This window comes from Anabrus simplex, chromosome 3, assembly GCF_040414725.1.
Source record: "Anabrus simplex isolate iqAnaSimp1 chromosome 3, ASM4041472v1, whole genome shotgun sequence".
In the NCBI taxonomy this organism is placed as follows: Eukaryota; Metazoa; Arthropoda; class Insecta; order Orthoptera; family Tettigoniidae; genus Anabrus; species Anabrus simplex.
In genome coordinates this window covers 328,617,149-328,638,433 of record NC_090267.1, presented here as the reverse complement: position 1 = coordinate 328,638,433, position 21,285 = coordinate 328,617,149, and the positions used below count along the sequence as shown (strand labels likewise).

Here is a 21,285-nt window from a genome sequence, read left to right as displayed (position 1 = left end):
CTTTCAATGGAAACTTTGTACCTGGCTCATGCTTACACAGTTTGATGATAAATTTATATTCACACTTTTTAAATCTCGGTACCGCTCGTTTTTGATCAATTTCGTTATTTATTAATGTTAATCTTACCTTGAGCTTGCTCCCAATTCACGTAGCTCTTCAATCTGGAAGAGTATAAGTTCCCCCTTGGCATGTGTTCATGTCACAGTTTTAATGAAAAGTATTTTCTGTAATTTCTTGGCAGGTATGCTGACCCTGTGGTCATTAATTCCTAATTTTCTTATTGGCTACTATCACCTGGACATACTGCTCACGTCATTGGCAACTTTTACGCTGAATGGTTACGATGATGTAACCTTTCGTCGCTGTCTTCCCTTTGAATTGTTATTCTTTTTAATTTATTATTTAATTTTTTCTAAATTATTTATTGAATGTTATTACTAAAATTCTTTCAAGACCTTTTTTTGGATCTTTTTCTGTATTTTTTTGTATTCTGTTATTATTCTCTGCAGTAACTTAATTGTTAGTTTTCCAGTGCTACTTTTCATCTTCCGCTTGTAGATCATTCCATCTCTCTACATAGCAGGAGACTAGCTAGTTTGCATTCAGTTGCATTCAGCCATCAGAAGGTCAACCACTCGCTAGCGCATACTTGTGCTTACGCTGCAGCCCTGAGCCATGCCGACATGTCAAGATAACAGCTAGCATAAACTTCAGTCACCACCTGCGTGGCAGAGCTTTTCATGTTCAACGCAAAAACACATCAGATGGCAGTTGGAATTCTGCATTTAATGAAGATTTATTAATCTGCCTTTGTTCACATTCTCCAGTAGCATTCAGTTCTCATGGCTTTTCCTTTTAAAATATTGCTGACGACTGGTTCGTCTAGCTGCCGGTGATGATCTGTTCACCCGGTTTCTTTACTTCTGCTAGTCATCAAAGTTTTATAGCTGAAGGCTCTATATGCTGCTACTGTATTTGGTTTTTCAGCCACTTTACTGGACACTATTTTTCTCCCTGGAGGTGCGCTACAAATTATGGAAAACTTTTTCTTAAGAGATCCTGCCTTCTAGTTAAATAGTCTTTTTGAACTTTTGCCAATCAATTTTTTTCTCTATTTAAATTTAACATTTCTTGTAATCTTTAATTCAGGTGGTGGTGGTGGTGGTGATTATTGTTTTAAGAGGAAGTACAACTAGGCAACCATCCTCTATATAACACTAATCAGAGGGAAAAAATGGAAGGGGTCCGATACTTCGAAAAATGAAGATATCGACCAAAATAAGAGAAGGGCCACGAAGGGCGTGAAAATGAAAGACTCCCTAGCCCTCGCAAACCTAATAGCGTCGGGGTCGGAAAAGAACAAGAGTTGACCAAGAGAGGTCGGATAGGATAGGTGAAGGTGAGGAGCCTGGCACAAGTAAGTGGAAGCAATGCCAGGACTCAGCTTAGGGCCTCGTGGACGCCAACCCACGCTCCAAAGTTCAGAGCCCCTGAGGCCCCTTTTAGTCACCTCTTACGACAGGCAGGGGATACCGTGGGTGTTATTCTACCACCCCCACCCACAGTCAATGACCGGGTCAGGGATGGGATGGGATGAATGAAGTCCCCAACTTGCGGCGAGGAGAGGAATTGTGCCGAGGCCTGTCACACTCCTCTGGGGCAATGATTAAAGACTGATAGATGAAATGAAATGATAGTGGAGTGTGTTGCTGGAATGAAAGATGACAGGGAAAACTGGAGTACCTGGAGAATAATCTGTCCTGCCTCCACTTTGTCCAGCATAAATCTTACATGGAGTGACCGGGATTTGAACTATGGTATACAGCGGTGAGAGGCCGGCACGCTGCCGCCTGAGCCATGGAGGCTCTACTTAAACTGAGATTATTTTTAAAAATATCAATCTGGAGGACAGTGTAGTGTAGATTGAATATCTTCTTACCACCAACAGAAAGACCTGTGATTCCATTCCTCAAATGCAACTTTCATCATATACTCACCGTAGATACTGAAATTTAAACATAGTGTGTGGTCAGTAGAATTATTTTGGCTTCAAACAAATTCCTTATCAACCAAACAAAATGTACAAGAACACCCATTTCCAACACAACTTGCCATATTTTCTCCCACTAAACACATTAAAAGGACTTCTGGTCGTCTAAAAAGCAGATGCTGAAAGCAAGTTGAAAGTGTCTACTTTTTTCAATCAACTGTCAGGTGTCTAATATTTGTTCTCTTTGACCAATGCAGCTTGTTCAGGAGGGATCTGTTAAGCAAGGATAGTTTGAAGCCTCTCTTTAAATATACGTAAGAGAATCTTAATTGCATGTAAAATGAGAGCTAAGGTCCTGCAATTGTCACATTTTGCTGTGGAGCCCTTTTTGTGCTGAAGGACAAAGATGGTTAAAACTCAGTCAGCTGGCCAAGTGCCATCTCTCCAGATCTTGTTGCAAATGTCCAAGATGATCTGCACACCCATGTCACCTGTCTCTTTCAGAAGCACAGTTGCTATGCCATCTGGGTCAAATGACTAAAGCAATTTTAAAGATACAATTGTCTGTTTTACCTCTTGAGGTAAAATGTTTGGTTCCATTTCAAATCGGTGCCAGAGGATCATCTTTGGATGTACTGTTTCTTCTTTGTACAGGTCCTTACAGTATTCCTAACATCTATTTAATACATTCTCAAAGTCATGGATTATACTACAATTGGTATCTTCTACTGACCACACAATATGTTTAAATTTATTGGATAACAGTCTAACTTTGCAGTAAAGGTCACCTGTTTCATTATGGTTATTATGTGCCTTGATTTCTTCACAAATTTTAGTTTATTTGTATTATTCTTGAGGACTTTCCATGTGAATTTGAGTCTATTCAGATGTTTTTAAAAGCATCTTATGACTGTCTTCATTCAGCATCTTCCTCTGATGCTGCAAATGCTGTGTTTTCCTGAATAACAGTTTGAAGGCCATGGACAGTAGTTGATTATCTTCCACAGTCAGCTCCTGCATAGGTTTTAGCATTAATGATAGAAGATTTCAAGCGAGTTTTGGTCAATATATATAGTTAAAAGAAAATTACACATGATAAACTGGTAAGGTGTGAAGAACACATCAGAGCACTCAAATATAATAAAAGAATCTATATTTGACAACCAATTATAATTATTAGAAACAGGACAGGAATATGCACACATCAGAACAAACATGGAAATTCTCCATATGAGCACCAAATAACACGTATTAACATTCTAGAATTATTTGAAATATACATACATGCTACATATCAATGTACCAATACTCTCATTGACTACATATGATTTAAATATTTACAGTAAAGCCACATAGTATATAAATGCCTTTCTGAATGAAATGTTACAACATGTGAGTGGGGGTGGTAGAATGCATATACGATCTCTCCTGCCAGTCGTAAGAGGCAAACGAAAGGGATATCGCCAGGGGCTCCAGCTGAGTCTGGTATTGTTTATTGTTTCAGCTTCCTTGTGCCCAGGTAATTTTTTTGTGTACTGCAAATTAATTCTTCAACTGAACATGACCTACCATCACTAATTTTAATTTGCCCAGCTTTGTGAATAAGTGGTTAGCGTGCTGGCCTTTGGTCCAAGGGTTCCCAGGTTCGATTCCTGGCAGGGTTGGAGATCCTAACCTTCATTTGTTATTTCCTCTGGCTCGGCGACTGCATGTTTGTGTCACCTTCAGTATTAGATTTCAATCTAGATACTCCATCCTTAGATATACACGTCACCTATGGGCATCAACTCTAAAGATCTACACCAGGGCCTCTCCAGAGGCCACACGCTTTTAATTTGAATTAACTTCAATTAATTGTGACAAGATCATATCTAATTCTAGTTCTGAATTTGCATTTCATTTACTTGGCAGTTTACCTTCCTGAAATAACCTATGTATGGTTACAATAAATTTTTGCACAAATGTACATTTCTGAACCATTTTCCACAACATATTACTTATGAAATGTTCTATATACTCCATCAATTCAAATCACATTCATACATTACAACCAGTGGTTAAACATTCTTCCAAAGCTGGCAGCTTTACTGATGATAAATAATTTTTTTTTCAAACGGCTATATCCAGTCTGGTCATTAAAAAATAATAATGGATAGGCACAATTTTATTGGTGATATTGTGAAAGTTATTAAGACACTTAAAACTTACATCATTACACAATGAGGCAGTGTGTTTACTAACCACTAAATTCATTTAACTACTAATAACAGTTACAAGTTCACTGGCACTTGAGGTTTCCACTCGACAAAATGTTTACTCATGACTGTGGTTGAACACACTGCTCACAAGCCCGTCGAACTCTTGTTCTCCAAATGACTTCTCACAGTGCAGCGACATTGCAGAACTGTTCACAACTAGCAATCCTCATTGAATTCTGTGTAGTCGTCTGACGTAGTCACTTCCGATGAACAACTCATCATGGACCCAAGACCATCTGCGAATGACACAACACTGACTCACCCAAGACTGAAATCAGTCTTACCAGGTTTGCTCTTAATTAAGGCCCGGAGAGGATTCTCGGTCTCCAGTTTCAGATCATTCTGGGTGCATTCTTCATTGTTAATCAGCTTCTTCTGGGAGCTCTCCTATCGCAAGCCTCATCAGTTCACTGGTGGTATTGCTTCCACCCCCCCCCCCCCCCCACACACACACATAGAGAGAGAGAGAGAGAGTGTGTGTCTCTCCACTTTCACACTGCTCCTTCTTATTAAAGTCGCTCGTCCTGTGTAGCTCCATAGCAGTCAGTCTAGGTGGATGACCATTTTCCCTCAGAGAGGCTGCTGGATCCTGTAAAACAACTTGTTAATCCTGGTAATAACAATACAGAAACTTTCTCATGGCAGCTGAAGCTTCAGCTACTTCCCCTCTGTCGGTATGGGTTGTTATAGCTGCACTCTGTCACCTTCCTGGAATCCTGGCAAGTTCGCCTGCAGTTCATAATGGACCTTAATTCAGTCGCTAGCTATCTTCAAGTGTCGTCAGGCATACTCAAGGATATGGTTGAGACAGTCTACCAGTTCCCACACTTAGTCTGTCACGGCTTGTTCTTGTTCCAGGGCTGTCCTGAACATTATGTCACAGGTTCCTCGAACAGGTCTGCCTCTACAACTCAGTCTTTTGCTGTACTTCATTTTATTTATTTATTTGACCATATTCCTTCCCTATCATCACTGATTAATCTGATGACATTGGTATTTTGCAACACATAGACGTATTAAACAGAAAACATCTTAGTTTGAAAGATGGCACCATCACTTCCCACTTGGAAGGCTAGTGCACAGTGAGCTATTTGGTGATGGACGGTATTACAACTTTCAATAGACAAAGAGTCAAGTATTCTCAAGTTCAAATCTTTATTGTTAGGGAAGTTTTCCTCATGGACTGACGTGTTTTCTCTTCTGAAGACGAGGAGCAAATTCTCCATGAAATGCAAAGAATTTCGCTCTGTTTTCTTTTACACGGCAAAATCACAAAAGATTATCACCTCTACAAAGCATTGTCTCTGTTTTGAGAATATAATACATGTGAACTAAGAAATTAAGAAATAGCAAAATTTACCCAAAGCTTTTTTTATCATGTTACAGCAAGGCTCTTTCTATAAGGTCATTCAAGGAGAAATGTATGGAAAAGATACTGGAGCTTTTAAAATGGTACATGAATATGAAATTTTAATACATTAGATTAATACTGTTAGGCAGTAGTGTATGGTCTTGAAAATGTAGACACTTCTATGCATTCGCAAGTTGCGTTGAATGAAGCACGTTCTACAAACTCATGAACAACCTCAGAGGACCTCAAATGCATTATCATCATAATATTTGCTGCAATATCCAGGGAAATTCTTCAGTCTACATCATCCCTTGATGAAAGACTGCATGCGGATTGCCTTTGATAATTAACATTTCGAGTCCAGAGCAGGCAGTGACTTGACATGTTTTATGTTAAAACCACTCCAGCAATTCCTACTATTTACTTAGTCTATATTATTATTATTATTATTATTATTATTATTATTATTATTATTATTATTATTATTATTTTGCCACAATCCATACAGAATTTATGGATGGTATAATAAAAAAGAGCAAGCCCCATGTACATTAAATGCTACACAGACCCACAACAATTACATTATTGACATATTTACATTTGTTTTACAATCGCACAGCAATTCATTCCCGCAACAACAATTATACTCAGTTTCACTTCCATTCATGTACACACACAGATTTAGCACACCTTTTTTACGCGTTTCGTAAACTGCATTAGAGGCAAGTTTTTTATTTCAGGTGATAGTATACTGGAGAGTCGTGAGGAGCGGCCATAATAACTGGATTGGTAGGATGAGATACGAGCAAATGGAGGGACAAGATTAATAACTCCTCTGTGAACAGATTGAAAGGATAAGGAAATGTGATTAAAAACATCAAGGTTAATTGAGCCGGTGAGGGATTTTCGAAGGAAGATCAAATCTGATTTTTGACACTAGTTTCTATTGAGGGCAGTTCAGCCAAACAAAAATAAAGTGGTAAGTTATTAGCCTCTCCATGTAACACTGTTTGCTCTGAAGCTTGTTCCAGTTTCCAACTGTGGTGAGACATAAAATTTTTGTCTAACCAACAAATCAAACCCGATGGTGCAACAGCCCCAAACGGCCATGGCCTACCAAGTGACCGCTGCTCAGCCCGAAGGCCTGCAGATTATGAGGTGTCATGAGGTCAACACAACGAATCCTCTCGGCCGTTATTCTTGGCTTTCTAGACTGCGACAGCTATCTCACCGTTGGACAGCTCCTAAACTGTAACCATGTAAGCTGATTGGACCTCAAACCAGCCCTCAGATCCAGGTAAAAATCTCTCACCTGGCCAGGAATCAAACCCTCGGCCTCCAGGTAAGAGGCAGACACACTACCCCTACACCGCATGGCTGGCAGAATTTTTATCTTCAGCAATAAATTTATTACCAGGGCCAAAGAATCTGACAACTAATTACACTATGCTAGATACACAAAATTTGGTGGGTAGGTGTGTGTGTGTGTGTGTGTTTGTGTGCACATCTGAAAGATGGCACCTATTCAAATTTGTGCGCTAGTTAACGAAGACTGGTGCTACTGCCACCACTATGATCTTGCAAAGCAAGTTTGCTTTAAATACGGGCTTTACACTTCATGAGGGTTAGTCATCATTCGGTGTTGACGTTGTGTAGTAGGTGTGAGTTAAACATGCTTTTAAGGAGACATAAAAGGTAGTATCGGCAGCTTACTGAGCTTGAACGAGGCCGTGTGATAAGGTCACGAGAAGGTGGATGTTCTTTCGGCGAGACTTGGTAGGGATGTATCCACAGTGCATCAGTTTTGGCAACAATGGTCATGGGAAGGCACTGTCTCAAGAAAACCAGGGTCCGGCCACACACGGGCCACTATGGAGAGGGAAAACTGCTGTATTTGCCACATGGCTGTGGTGGATCACACTGCATCTGCAGCAGCCATTAGAGCTTCAACTAGCAGCAGAGTGACACAACGAACTGTAACAAATCAATTACTTGAGGGACAGCTCCGAGCCAGACGTCCTGTAGCATTCATGCCACTGACTCTGAATCACTTGCCATATACATTCAGTGGTATCAAGCTCGAGTTCATTGGAGAGCGGAATCAATGAAAGGATTATACAGGCAACAGTTCATCTTGGGAAAGAGAAGCTGACACTGATGCAAGTGTATGCCCCTCAGACGGGTTGCAGTCAAGATGAAAAGAACAAGTTTCTCGAAGATCTAGAAGAAACCATCAGTGAAGAGTGGACAATCATCATCGGGGACCTCAACACACAGCTCGGGACAGACAGGAATGGATATGAGAAGGTGATGGGACCACATGGCTATGGGAGAAGGAATGCATAGAATTGATGTACTGATCTCTGTAATATCATCTAACTCTTTAGACAATATCAATCCTACTCCACTTCTCATCTCTCTGTTGTTACCATTCCAGTAGAGGTATAGTTTTTCTTCAACTCTTTCTTTCCTTTACCTTTCCATTTAGTTTCACTCAGTCCTAGGATTTATATTTACCTTCTCTCCATGATGTCCATTAACTCTTCACATTTCCTAGTCAAACTCAGTACACTGATTATTCCTATTCGAGTGTGCTGTCTTCTCCAGGATTGTTGCACAATGGTGATTCTGTCAACATTATATGATCTTTGAAAGAAGGGAATTACTGGCTCATATACATATATATTTCTTTTGTATGTCGATCTCTTTAGGTTACGAAGCAAAGTTTTCAAATCGAATAGTGGTATCTGTTATTTCAGCTGTGTTCTCAGTTGAGAGCTGTTTTGTCTTGATGCTAGTTATGGCTGTAGGTTGGTAAGGAGGAGGCCACACCAAGCTGTCTGCAGCACTGATACACTAAACATACACCAGGAGTTATGGTCTGGGCTGCAATTTCCTTTGATAGCAGGAGCACACTCATCATTATACTAAGGACCTCGACAGTGGATTTGTACATAAGACTGGTGACTGAACAGATTGTGCTGCCATTCATTCGCAGTATTCAAGGGGTATTTTCCAACAGGATAGCACTTGTCCTCGTACTGCTGCTGCTGTCACCCAATTGTTAAGGATCCAATTCAATACACTATGTAATCAGGTAAAATATATCACCTAATAGCAATTATTAATAGATGTTCCATCCACTTAGTGGACATCTTCAGCCACATAACAAGTACTAAATCATTATTACATTTAGATTATTAAAAAGAGAACAATGGGAATCAAATATACATAGGGTAACTAATGCATGATCCATTAAAATTGTGGAATGAACCACCAAATTAAAATACACGAAATAGAAATCTGCACAGTGACTAGAGTAGAACTTGAGGTGTGGTTAAAAGAAGTTCTTGGTACACGCAAGACCTGAATGGCACCTCACCACCCACAGTCATATGGTATGGTAGAGCAGTTCATGAAGGCCATCGAGGAGCATTTGAGAAAGGTGATGTTGGCACTCCAGAGGGACTGAATGAGAGGATACCCGTTCTCTGCTTCTGATGGCCTACCCTATATCCATCCACTCATGAAATACCTGCTAGCATAGTTTTGGGGAGACATCTATGCCTGCCATGTGGCATAATGTTCAGGACGGCACTGGAACAAGAACAACCCGTGACAGACTAAGTGTGGGAACTGGCAGACTGTCTCAACCATATCCTTGAGTATGCCTGACGACACTTGAATATAGCTAGTGACCAAATTAAGGTCCATTATGAACTGCAGGCGAACTTGTCAGAATTCCAGGAAGGTGGCAGAGTGCAGCTATAACAACCCATACCGACAGAGAGGAAGTAGCTGAAGCTTCAGCTGCCATGAGAAGGTTTCTATATTGTTATTACCAGGATTAACAAGTTGGTTTACAGGATCCAGCAGCCTCTCTGAGGCAAAATGATGGTCATCCTTCTGTCTATGGAAATTACCAGGTGGGCGACCTTCTTGCCGCTGGTTGTCTCTCAAATACATCATATACAACGTGCTCTACAGAGGGTCAAACAGTTACCTTGGCCTGTAAGATCACCAGACATTTTTGCCCACTAAGTGTGCATGGGACATTATGGGACGACAAATCCAGTGTCATCCAATACCAACATTAACCGTTGCTGATTCGACTGACCAAGTGCAACAGGCATGGAACTTCATCCCATAAAATGATATATGACACTTGTATGACACAATGCAAGAAGGTTTACATGACTGCATTGAAAATCATGGCCATTACAGCAGTTATTAATGTACCAACATGTCACATGTCTTCTCGTGCATACCTGAACTTGTAAACTAGGAAACTTTAATCAGATAAGTATGTTACCTAGACAACAGCTTAGCCTAAATTTCATTCTTCTAAACTAATGTCTTCCTGGTGTTGGGATTTAATTTTCCAGCAGTATATACTGAAGCATGTAAATGTGCATTATTCATAAACAACTGACAATACAAAACTTGTAATAACCCAAAAAGATCTACTAAAAATGATTGGATAAGGCAAAGAGAGAAATTCGATTAGGAGCTCACTCAATATCAGTATTCATATAACACGTTGACCTGACCAGGATGGAGGAGTGACATAATAGAGTGCAATGGACTGGCAGCCGTTTGGATTCAAGCCAATGAAGGAACAAAGGTTTTTCCAAACACCACCCGGTGTGTGCTGGAGTTGAAAAAGAAACGATTAAAATCCCAAATGTCAATTTGTATTTGTTTCATTTGTTTTATGTCAATTGTGTGCATGTACATTTGTTTAGTTATTAGATGTTTTACATTAAGGCTGAAGATGGCCAGTCCTGGCCGAAACTAGTCCCTAATTAATGTAATTTAGAATAGAGCATATTATTTGAAAGGTGGACCATTACTACATTAATTTAATAATTATATTGCAATTCTCATGTACTGTAGAGACAAATAAGCTCTAGTTATATTTCTTTGTAACTGAATTGTTTTATTTCTTTTTAAAAACATGATCCTCCCTTTCCATCTGTAGTTCTCCTGTCATAATAACATTGCAGACCCAAGGGATACATTACATTATATTTATGAGACATGCCTGTACTGTACATTTGTACATTACCAGTTGTGTGACTTGGATCACAACAAGGAAGCAGCCTGTGTGTTAACAAGACCTTGCACCAACAAATAGTCTGATGCGACAAGACCTCAAGCTACTAAATTCATTTTATTCATTTTATGTCTGAATTCATAACAGTTTGAACTTTTCTGCTAGAGGTAGAAATTACTCTAGTTCCTCTTAAAAATCAAAGTTTATATACATTTTTCTATTATTAATAATTCTTCACAAAAACTTAGCACAATATTTCACGAGCCCCTTAATACAATTTAAGAATATGAAAACAGACTACTGATATATTTAATAGATTAAAAGTTATAAAGGTGTAACATCTTAGGTGAATAAGTCTGTGACAAGTCAGTGGAAGTAGAGTGGTCCAAGGACAGACCATCCAGGCCATTGGTGGTGGTGGTGGTGGTGGTGGTGGTGGTGGTGGTGGTGGTGGTGGTGGTGGTGGTGGTGGTGGTGGTGGTGGTGGTGGTGGTGGTGGTGGTGGTGGTGGTGGTGGTGGTGGTGGTGGTGGTGGTGGTGGTGGTGGTGGTGGTGGTGGTGGTGGTGGTGGTGGTGGTGGTGGTGGTGGTGGTGGTGGTGGTGGTGGTGGTGGTGGTGGTGGTGGTGGTGGTGGTGGTGGTGGTGGTGGTGGTGGTGGTGGTGGTGGTGGTGGTGGTGGTGGTGGTGGTGGTGGTGGTGGTGGTGGTGGTGGTGGTGGTGGTGGTGGTGGTGGTGGTGGTGGTGGTGGTGGTGGTGGTGGTGGTGGTGGTGGTGGTGGTGGTGGTGGTGGTGGTGGTGGTGGTGGTGGTGGTGGTGGTGGTGGTGGTGGTGGTGGTGGTGGTGGTGGTGGTGGTGGTGGTGGTGGTGGTGGTGGTGGTGGTGGTGGTGGTGGTGGTGGTGGTGGTGGTGGTGGTGGTGGTGGTGGTGGTGGTGGTGGTGGTGGTGGTGGTGGTGGTGGTGGTGGTGGTGGTGGTGGTGGTGGTGGTGGTGGTGGTGGTGGTGGTGGTGGTGGTGGTGGTGGTGGTGGTGGTGGTGGTGGTGGTGGTGGTGGTGGTGGTGGTGGTGGTGGTGGTGGTGGTGGTGGTGGTGGTGGTGGTGGTGGTGGTGGTGGTGGTGGTGGTGGTGGTGGTGGTGGTGGTGGTGGTGGTGGTGGTGGTGGTGGTGGTGGTGGTGGTGGTGGTGGTGGTGGTGGTGGTGGTGGTGGTGGTGGTGGTGGTGGTGGTGGTGGTGGTGGTGGTGGTGGTGGTGGTGGTGGTGGTGGTGGTGGTGGTGGTGGTGGTGGTGGTGGTGGTGGTGGTGGTGGTGGTGGTGGTGGTGGTGGTGGTGGTGGTGGTGGTGGTGGTGGTGGTGGTGGTGGTGGTGGTGGTGGTGGTGGTGGTGGTGGTGGTGGTGGTGGTGGTGAGCATATGTGGGCAAAACATTGCAATAAATAAACAAAACAATTTATGGCACATCATTCAATTATTAGGATAACATAGCTTCTGAGGATTCCCTACCTGGTAGCCTGGGAGACTACAAACAGCAGACACCATAGCCAGCCCTGCAATATGCTGTAAGAAAGACACATGTCGACCCAAGTACGAGTCCAATGGAATGTGTAACTGGATGGAAAACATGGCACATCCTTCAGGACTCAGCCACACATTACCACCACGACCTGCAATACATTACAGACCCGCTGTCATTAAGTTCAAGAACAAATAAAGACACAAAAAATATGCTGAATACATATACTAGCTTGGAAAGAAGGGATTCCAAGGAGTGATTATGGATGGGCAAGAAGAAATAAGGTAGGCAATAGATTTCTTCTCAGCCCATGATCAGGTTGTTTCTGCTTCCCAGTTTCATCAGGAGGTGGGCTACAACACATGGATGGGTTCCATCCATGGTGCACAATTCAGCAATGAAGGCCATCTATCTCTTAAACCTCACTTAAAGCACAATGACAGAGTAAGTAAATACCAGTGTTATGAGAAACAAAGTACTGAAATTGCAAAGTTCTCAGAAAATAATATGAATTATATGGGTGAGATTTCATTAAAGAAAGCTGTCCAAGATATGAACTTATATACAGTATGTTTGATTAAGAAGATTCTTTTTGGCAGGGTACTGACAATTAAATGGATTTTTACATAATAATATTCAGATGAACTAGGGTCTTGCAGATGGACAGTTTTTACATTTGCAGATAAGTCATTCCTTCCAGATGGATAATTTTTAAATTCAAAGGTATGTCATTCATTAATTGAATTTTTGAGTAAAGAGAATAAAAAGTAATTCAAGTATTCCATGACCTATGTAATCCAGGAACTTATTCTCATTTTGGTGACCAGAAGTTAACTATCAACCAGATGGGAACTGCCCAAGAGGACACCAAAGGACACAGTGGAAAGATCGTGTGATGGCAGCTTTGAAACAGATGGAGCCGACAGCCACGGAAGATGATGTGAGAGACAGACAGTGATGTGTCAAAATCTGTAATAGGTATATGTAGCTGCGACACTTTTATCTCCTGTGTGATTGAGACACCTATTTTTATACACAGCTCTTTCTTTATGGGTCTTAATACCTTGCAAAAACGATAAATGATGAAAAGTAATGTGTACCTGAGCCCTTTGTCTGCTGACAAGGAACCACTGCTAAACCATGCTGCAACACAGTGCCTGCAAGTACATCCATGGAGCTGGTCATTACTTCCGAGTACAATACCAGGCGGCCCAGAACATCAGAATGTAAATTCTGCAACAACCAAAAATAATTTTAAACAAACACATACATACACGCATTACATACAAAAAGTTTAAACTCACCCTAATAAAACTCCAGTTCTTGTTATTTATTAGGCATATGACACACATTTAAAATCAAAATACAGTACCAGTAACAGGATATTTTTCACAACAAAGGACATACTATAAAGTAATTTATACTTCAAATAAAGGAAAACAATGTCCATTAGAGCTACACTATTCAAACTCTGTGCATGAATTTGTGTGTTCCCCTTTCCCTCTGATAACTGCTCAACATATACGTGGCATTCCTCTAATTAGGTTTCCCTAAATCTCAGTGGTTATAGTTCCCAAGGTTCCTCCGTGGCTAAGGCGGCAGCATGCCAGCCTCTCACTGCTGGGTTCTGTGGTTCAAATCCCAGTCACTCCATGTGAGATTTTTACTGGACAAAGAGGATGTGGGACAGGTTTTTCTCCGGGTACTCCAGTTTTCCCTGTTATCTTTCATTCCAACAACACTCTCCAATATCATTTCATCTGTCAGTCATTAATCATTGCTCAAGAGGAGTGTGACAGGCTCAGCAGCCAGCACAGTTTCTATCCTCGCCACTAGATTGGAGCTTCAATTATTCCATTCCTGATCTGGTTGGAACTGAAAACAGGCTGTGGATTTTCATTTTTCTGTGGTTATAGTTCCCCATGCTTGCAAAATAAATTGCCCGAGATTTGCAGAAAATTGTTTTGCCTTACGGGTGAATGAGGGACCACGTAATTACTTACAGAAATCCTGAAGGTTCCTTTTTTTCTTTTTTTTTTTTTCTTACATACTTCCAACACAGCTTTGAGGTATGTTTCAGGTCATAGTCCTGCTGCAGAACTAACCCTCTCAAATAAGCTGAGTTCCAGATTATACTGCATTGCTCAACCAGAATGTGATGGTACTCCTTCCTCCAGATACTTTCCACTCTCAACATGTCTCCTACCTTACTGTTACTTAAACAACCTCAAACTGTAATGTTACCACACCTCCATACTTCACAGTTGGTGTTAGGCAAGCTTCTAGCACCTTTCTCTTGGACATAGACATACTAATGAAAATTTGACCTAAAGCTTCTAAATTTTGACTCATCAGCCCATAGCACATGTTTGTAAGTCAATGGTCCAATCCTTGTGTTGTCTGGCACACTGAAGTCTCTGAAATTTATGCCTACATGTTACGAGAAGCTTTTTGGCGGACACAAACCCACACAACCCAAATCAATTAAACAATATTTCACAATTGACATTGACTCTGGTTGTTCTCTAGTTATGTTGATTTTAGCACGGATGTCTACAGCTGTAAGTATTCTGTTAGGCTTGCTTAAGACTACATTTTGTTTATCTTCAGCAGCAGATGATGTTCTAGGATGTCCACTACATTATCATTGTGTGTGCATGTCTCTCTACTTTGGTTCAAAGTAGAGAAACTAGTATATTGGTTCCACCTAGTCAATACCTATAAGTTTATTTACAATTTAAAGTTGTAATATGTTGTTTTTACAACTCTGAATTGTAATATAATGCTTTTATAACTTGGAATTATAAATACACTTATAGGTATTGACTGGGTGGAACCAATATACTAGTTTTTCAACTTATATAACATAATTGTCAATCATCATCATTTCCCTTTATCCAGCTATAGCCGGGTAGGGGCAAATATGGTTCCTCTCCACTTTCTTCGGTCTTTCCACCACCCCTCCTCCAACACTGTGTCCCAGTCCAGGTTTCTTTCTATAATACTGCGTTGGATTGTGTCCTTCCATCTCAATCGTAGTCGTCCACGGCCTCTCCTTCCTTGCATTTGCATTTCCATCACCTTTTTCGGCATTCTTTCAACACTCTTTCGCTTTACGTGCCCAAACCGTCTTAGTCAGCTCTTCTCTATTCTATCATTCATTTTTTCCACTCCAATTTCTTCCTGGATTTTCTCATTCCTTATTTTGTCTCTTCTACTCTTCTGTATCATACTCCTCAAGAACTTCATTTCGGCTGCCAGTATTCGACTCTCATCCTTCTTTGTCATTGTCCAAGTTTCTGCTCTGTAAATTGTTATGGGTACGTAATACATCTTCTACAAAGTTTCCTTTGCTTCCACTGTCACATCTTCGTCCCATAACATGCTTTCTACACTATGATAGAAATATCTTCCAGCTTGAATCCTCTTACTAAGCTCAGCATCCAGTCAAGCATTCTCCATTAATTCACTCCCCAGGTATTTGAACATTCCACTACTTCCAGGGGCTTATCTGCAAGTCTAATCTGGCCTTTCCCTTCTTTCTCCCCTCTAGTCATAACAAGAGTTTTACTCTTTTCTACACTTATTTTCAATCCACATTCTTTGATCTTCCCATTCACCACATCCAACTGTTCTTGAACCTTCAAGTCCTCTTCTCCCCAAATCACAATATCATCTGCAAATAACTTTCTTTTTTTGCTATTTGCTTTACGTTGCACCGACACAGATAGGTCTTATGGCGACGATGGGACAGGAAAGGCCTAGGAACGGGAAAGAAGCGGCCGTGGCCTTAATTAAGGTACAGCCCCAGCATTTGCCTGGTGTGAAAATTGGAAACCACGGAAAACCATCTTCAGGGCTGCCGCCAGTGGGGTTCGAACCCACACGGCAATTATTAAGAAATTAGTTGTGACGACCTATCCCTCAGCTAGCTCAGCTCAGACTGAAGTTCCATCCATGGGAGGATCCCCTTTTATAATAATTTGGGGTGCATGTGTAGTGAATCAAGCACTTTCCTGGATGTGACGTCAGTCGGGGTGGCTGCTGAGGTGATAGGTCACCACGAGAGGCCCACGGCCTGTATGGAGCGTCCAAAGCGCAAGTGAACTGTTCGTATAAATGTTTAACACACTAAACACTTGAGGTACATCTAATAAGGCCCAGAGAGCGCCCATCACCGCGGCTGTTGCTTCTACTACATTAATAGTCACTGGCACTGCGTAGGCTTGTGCCCAACCTTGACGGATCAAAGGGGCAACTGTAGCAATAGACTGAGGAGTAGCATCAGTAAAAATATCGAAGTGTTGTCCGTAACACACCATACTCTGAGGGGTAGCTACAATGTCAGGGGTGATTAAGCGGCGAATCCAAAACTTTTCTCCTGAAAGAGCATGCTTACTGATAAATCTCGGCTAGCCCATCACCCATGCTGTCCAACTGAGGTACCCAGCGATTTCTAGTCTACCTTCCTCATCCATAGTCGGGATAACTTTTCTCCTGAAAGAGCATGTTTACTGATAAATCTCGGCTAGCCCATCACCCATGCTGTCCAACTGAGGTACCCAGCGATTTCTAGTCTACCTTCCTCATCCGTAGTCGGGATGAGGGCAATGAGATTGAGCACACGCTGCTGGGTAGAATGGTGGAGCGATAGCTCTTGCCCTTGAATATCCATTGTCACACCCAAATATGTCAATACACTCACTGGTTGCAACACAGATTAAAGTGTAATATATTACGTATTTAAAAGACATACATGTATAAAACAGTAAAGTATCTATCTAATATATGTAAGTAGTGTAAAAGATCACAAAAGGCAAGTGCTGACATATGAGGCAAAGATTAAAGTGTCAAAGAGAACTATTCTCGATATTAATAAAAAATATCTCAAGTTTCGGTGATGGAAGAATGGACATTGTAAGGTGTCTCCCAGTAATTTTAGCTGACACAATTATGGAGTTCTAAATACAGAGAACAGAAATGAGAACTCCTCTTGATGATCGTTGAAGATCGTTGATAACCGAGGACCAGACGGATGAGGTCGGTAAACTAAAACATGATTGATGTTGGCTGTATTACACATTATTTTCCTTTTTATTTACAACGTAGAATAAAGTAATTAGAATTGTACTATAGCGATTTCTTTTCATAATTGTATTTCAGTTAAAATTTACTTGTCAGTGTTTGTTATAAAAGTGGTGATGAATAGTTAAAAGAAGATAATAACTCTATGTCCATGTGAAAATTTTTGTGAAATGGTATTTGTGTAAGCTACGCAAAATGTGCCCGTTGCATTTCCTAGATGTTTACAAAATGGCGCCGGAAGAAGGTATGGCCCACTGAACTTAAAAGAATACACAATGAAGACGTGATATCATGGTATAACAGAAGGCCGTGTAAACTGGGAACGGATGTATACCGAAGGCGTTGCAGAACAGCAAAAAGCCAAGTAGATTGTTTTAAAGAAAAAAAATAGAACAGAAGAGATTATTTAAAAAATACTTGAAAAATTGAATTGGCAGAGTCAAGACGTGAATTGCGAACGTGCTACGTATAATGATGATATAGATGTTGATTCCCATAAAGAATCTAAAATGTTTGTCCCGTATGAGTAAATTTATAATACCAATATAAATGGTCCGTTATTGGACATTATATATTTTCCAGCTAACTCATTCTTGGTTGCCAGCGTTTCGCCCTTGTGTGCTAGGGTGGGCTCGTCAGTTGGTACCTAGCACATCTACCAATACACTGGCTAGTGCATACCATGGAGGCCGCTGCGTAGGCTACTTGGAGCCACCGGCAGTGCCAATGCACTAAGAGACTTTGTCTCATTACCAAAAATTGATGCCTGCTTGGCCATCTGATGATATAGATGTTGATTCCCATACAGAATCTAAAATGTTTGTCCCGAATGAGTAAATTTATAATACCAATATAAATGGTCCGTTATTGGACATTATAAATTTTCCATTTTCTTTTAGCGCCTTTAATATGGTATTCATTACAATGATAAATAATAGGGGCGATAAAGCACTACCTCGTTGTACTCCCCTTTTTGTCTCAAACCAGTCTGACAGTCCAGAACCGACTTGCACACAGCTTCTGGTTTTCTCGTAAAGCACCTTAACTTTTGAAATTAGACTGTCTCGAATGTTGAGCTTTCTCAGGGACTCCCAAATAAGCTCCCTTGGTATGCTGTCATAGGCCTTTTCGATGTCAAAGAACAGTAGATATAAAGGCTTCTCTTTTTCCCAAGGTTTATCCATTAGCATCCTGACAGCAAATATAAGATCTGTTGTTAATATTCTAGGCCTAAAGCCATATTATTCCTCTTCTAAAAGTGGTTCTACAATTTCTCGTAATCTATCGTTTATCATTTTTTCCAGAATTTTTAGTCCATGAGAGAGTAGAGTGATGCCACGGTAGTTGGTACATTTCTATCTGCTGCCTTTCTTGAATATAGGTACAATTATACCTTTCTTCCAGTTTTCTGGAATGGTATTTTGCTGCCATACTACATTTAGGAGTCTATATAGCCATTGGATTGCTGGGGTTCCTCCTGCTCTCAACATGTCTACACTTAACTCATCTATTCCTGCAGCTTTCCCTTTCTTCATACTTTTAAGGCTCTTCTCTATCTCCAGCCATGTGATTGGTGGCTCGAAATTTTAACTCGGTTCTTCACTTTTTCCAGATTCTTCTCTGTTTTGAATTACATTTGATGCCTCACCATTCAGGAGCTTGTCAAAGAAGGTCTTGAATTCTCTCCTGATTCCATCTTCCCCTCGTACTACTGATCCATTTCTTCTAGGTTATTTTGCTTGTTTTTAATTACTCTGTAAAGAAGTTTCTTGTTTCCTCTGCTGTCCTCTTCCAACTTTTCCACAAACTCGTTCCATTTTTTTCTCTTTCTCTTCTCTTACTATCCTCTTAGCTGTAAGTTTTTTTGCACTGTAAAGTTCCTGTAGTTTAGTAATTTCTTGGCCACCTGGATCTTGTGCTTCTCTTTGCTTTTCTTTGTCTAGCATCTTTTTGCCCAATTTCTCTCTTTTATAGACAATCTAACACTGTCATTCCACCAAGGTGTCTCTTTCTTTCATGGTCGATCCTGTTACTCCACACAGCTTCACCCACCAAAGTATCTTTAAAAATTTTCCATTCTTCTTCTACTGTATTCATTTCCCCTGTTGGTAAGTGTCTCTGTATACTTTTTTTATATTCTTCCTTCAGCTTGTCTTCTTCTAATTTCCAAGTCTTCACTTCACGTTTTCTTTTTCTTTTCTTAGGGGTTATGTTAGCCACATGATTTAGGTCTGCAATCAATAATCTATGATCACTGTCCATACTCTCACTGGGGATAACTTTGACATCAGTTACATATTTCCCTCCTCCTTTGTTAGTGATGATATAGTTGATGAGGGAATTATGTTTTCCATCTCAGCTATATTTTGTTATCTTGTGGCTGTCTTGTTTTTGGAAGAAGGTATTTTTGATGATCAATCCACTTCTTCTGCACAAATCAAGCAGTTGTTCAACTTCTGCATTTCTGTTCGCAAAGCCATGTGGTCCAATGATTTCCTCATAACCAAGTCTGTCTGTCCCAACTTGTGCATTTAACTCCCCAATGATAATGACATTTTCTCATCAATTATATCTTCTAGATCTTAACAGAATTGTTCCTTCTCTTGAGCACTACATCCAACCTGTGGTGCATATACCTGCACTATCATGTAATTTGTGGACTCCAGCTGCATAGATAATTTAATGATCCTATCATTCTTATAGGATACTTCAGTAATGGCATCTATTTCTGGCATCTTCCTCGCATCCACTTCATATTAATTTGTAGCCATCTCTACCTGCCTTTCTCCATTTTGTTTCACTCATTCCCAATATGGATAGATTTTGCTCTTCATCATATTGGTAAGTTCTTCAGTTTTTCCAGTCAGGGTCAAAATATTCATAGTCCCAATTCTTACACTGGTCTTCAGACATATCTGTCTTTCATTGGAGTCATGTTGGCCGTCATACCTGCCAGATCTGCTCGAAGACTTTGTCAATTTCGGTATTATATTTGATCTCCATCTGAGGCTCGTTTGATTGTTGAAAGTAATTCGAAGATGCTACCACTGGCTTGCTAGGCCTACCATTGATCTTCGCGTCGATACTTTGTTATGCACTAGATGGTCGGTGTCTGACACGCATTTCTCTCATGTCAATAAAGTCTATGGTTTACCCGCCAATACTCGGGAGGCTGATTGCAGTGGTTGCCCACTGGTGATGGGGTTGCCACATCCCTACGCCTTGCATAGGTTAGTACGGGTTCATAATAGGTTGAATATAATACTTTCTTACACTTATTCGGGACATCTTGGTTCCACAGAATACCCCTTACACACTGGTAGGAGCTGTATTCTTTTCCTAATTTCCTCGGTTATCTTTCCATCTTCTGTGATCACACTTCCCAAGTACTTGAAACTTTTAACCACTTCCAGAATTTTACCATTCAGTTTTATCTTTCCTCTTCCTTCCTTCCCTCCCCCTGTCATCACCATTATTTTTACTCTTCTCTGTGCTTACTTTCATCCCATATTTTTCTATCTCTTGATTCCATACATCTACTTGTTTTTGCACTTCCGTTTCATCCTCACCCCATATCACTATATCATCTGCAAACAACATGGCTTTTGTTGCCGTCTTCCCAATCTCTGTTTAATGTTCTTATGAATTTCATCCATGACTATGATGAACAGTATAGGGGATAGTATACTTTCCTGTCGGAGACCAGTTTCAACTTTAAACCATTTTGTTTTTCCTATACTAGTCTTCTGGTACTCTTCTTCCTAAATTACCACTTCAATATATATAAATGATAGGCCATGGGATGAAGTACTCTATCACCTAATACATTACTTTCATGAATTCTTTTGAACTGGTCCCAAAAGGATAGCCAGGGTTCAATCTCTCCAGAGAACTTTGCAAGACTCCACTTGGATAACTTCGTTAACATTCTACTGGGCTGAGACATACCTGAGGTTATGGACTGAATATCATCTGGCGCATTTGCTTGGAGAATCTGTTCATGCTGGCTCTTAAACTGTGAGCCATTTCTCCCTATAG

At 40.8% G+C, this 21,285-nt stretch overlaps 1 protein-coding gene across 1 annotated transcript in view; it reads right to left on the bottom strand.

Annotated features, from left to right (window-relative positions):
• Hcs (holocarboxylase synthetase-like protein) overlaps positions 1–21,285 on the bottom strand; it is a 307,518-nt gene that overhangs the window by 33,013 nt on the left and 253,220 nt on the right. Inside the window, exons 15-16 of the mRNA XM_068226846.1 lie at positions 13,263–13,395; positions 12,153–12,313 (exon numbers count right to left, since the gene is read on the bottom strand). Coding sequence (XP_068082947.1) covers positions 12,153–12,313; positions 13,263–13,395 — 294 coding nt within the window. The remainder of the gene's footprint in view (positions 1–12,152; positions 12,314–13,262; positions 13,396–21,285) is intronic.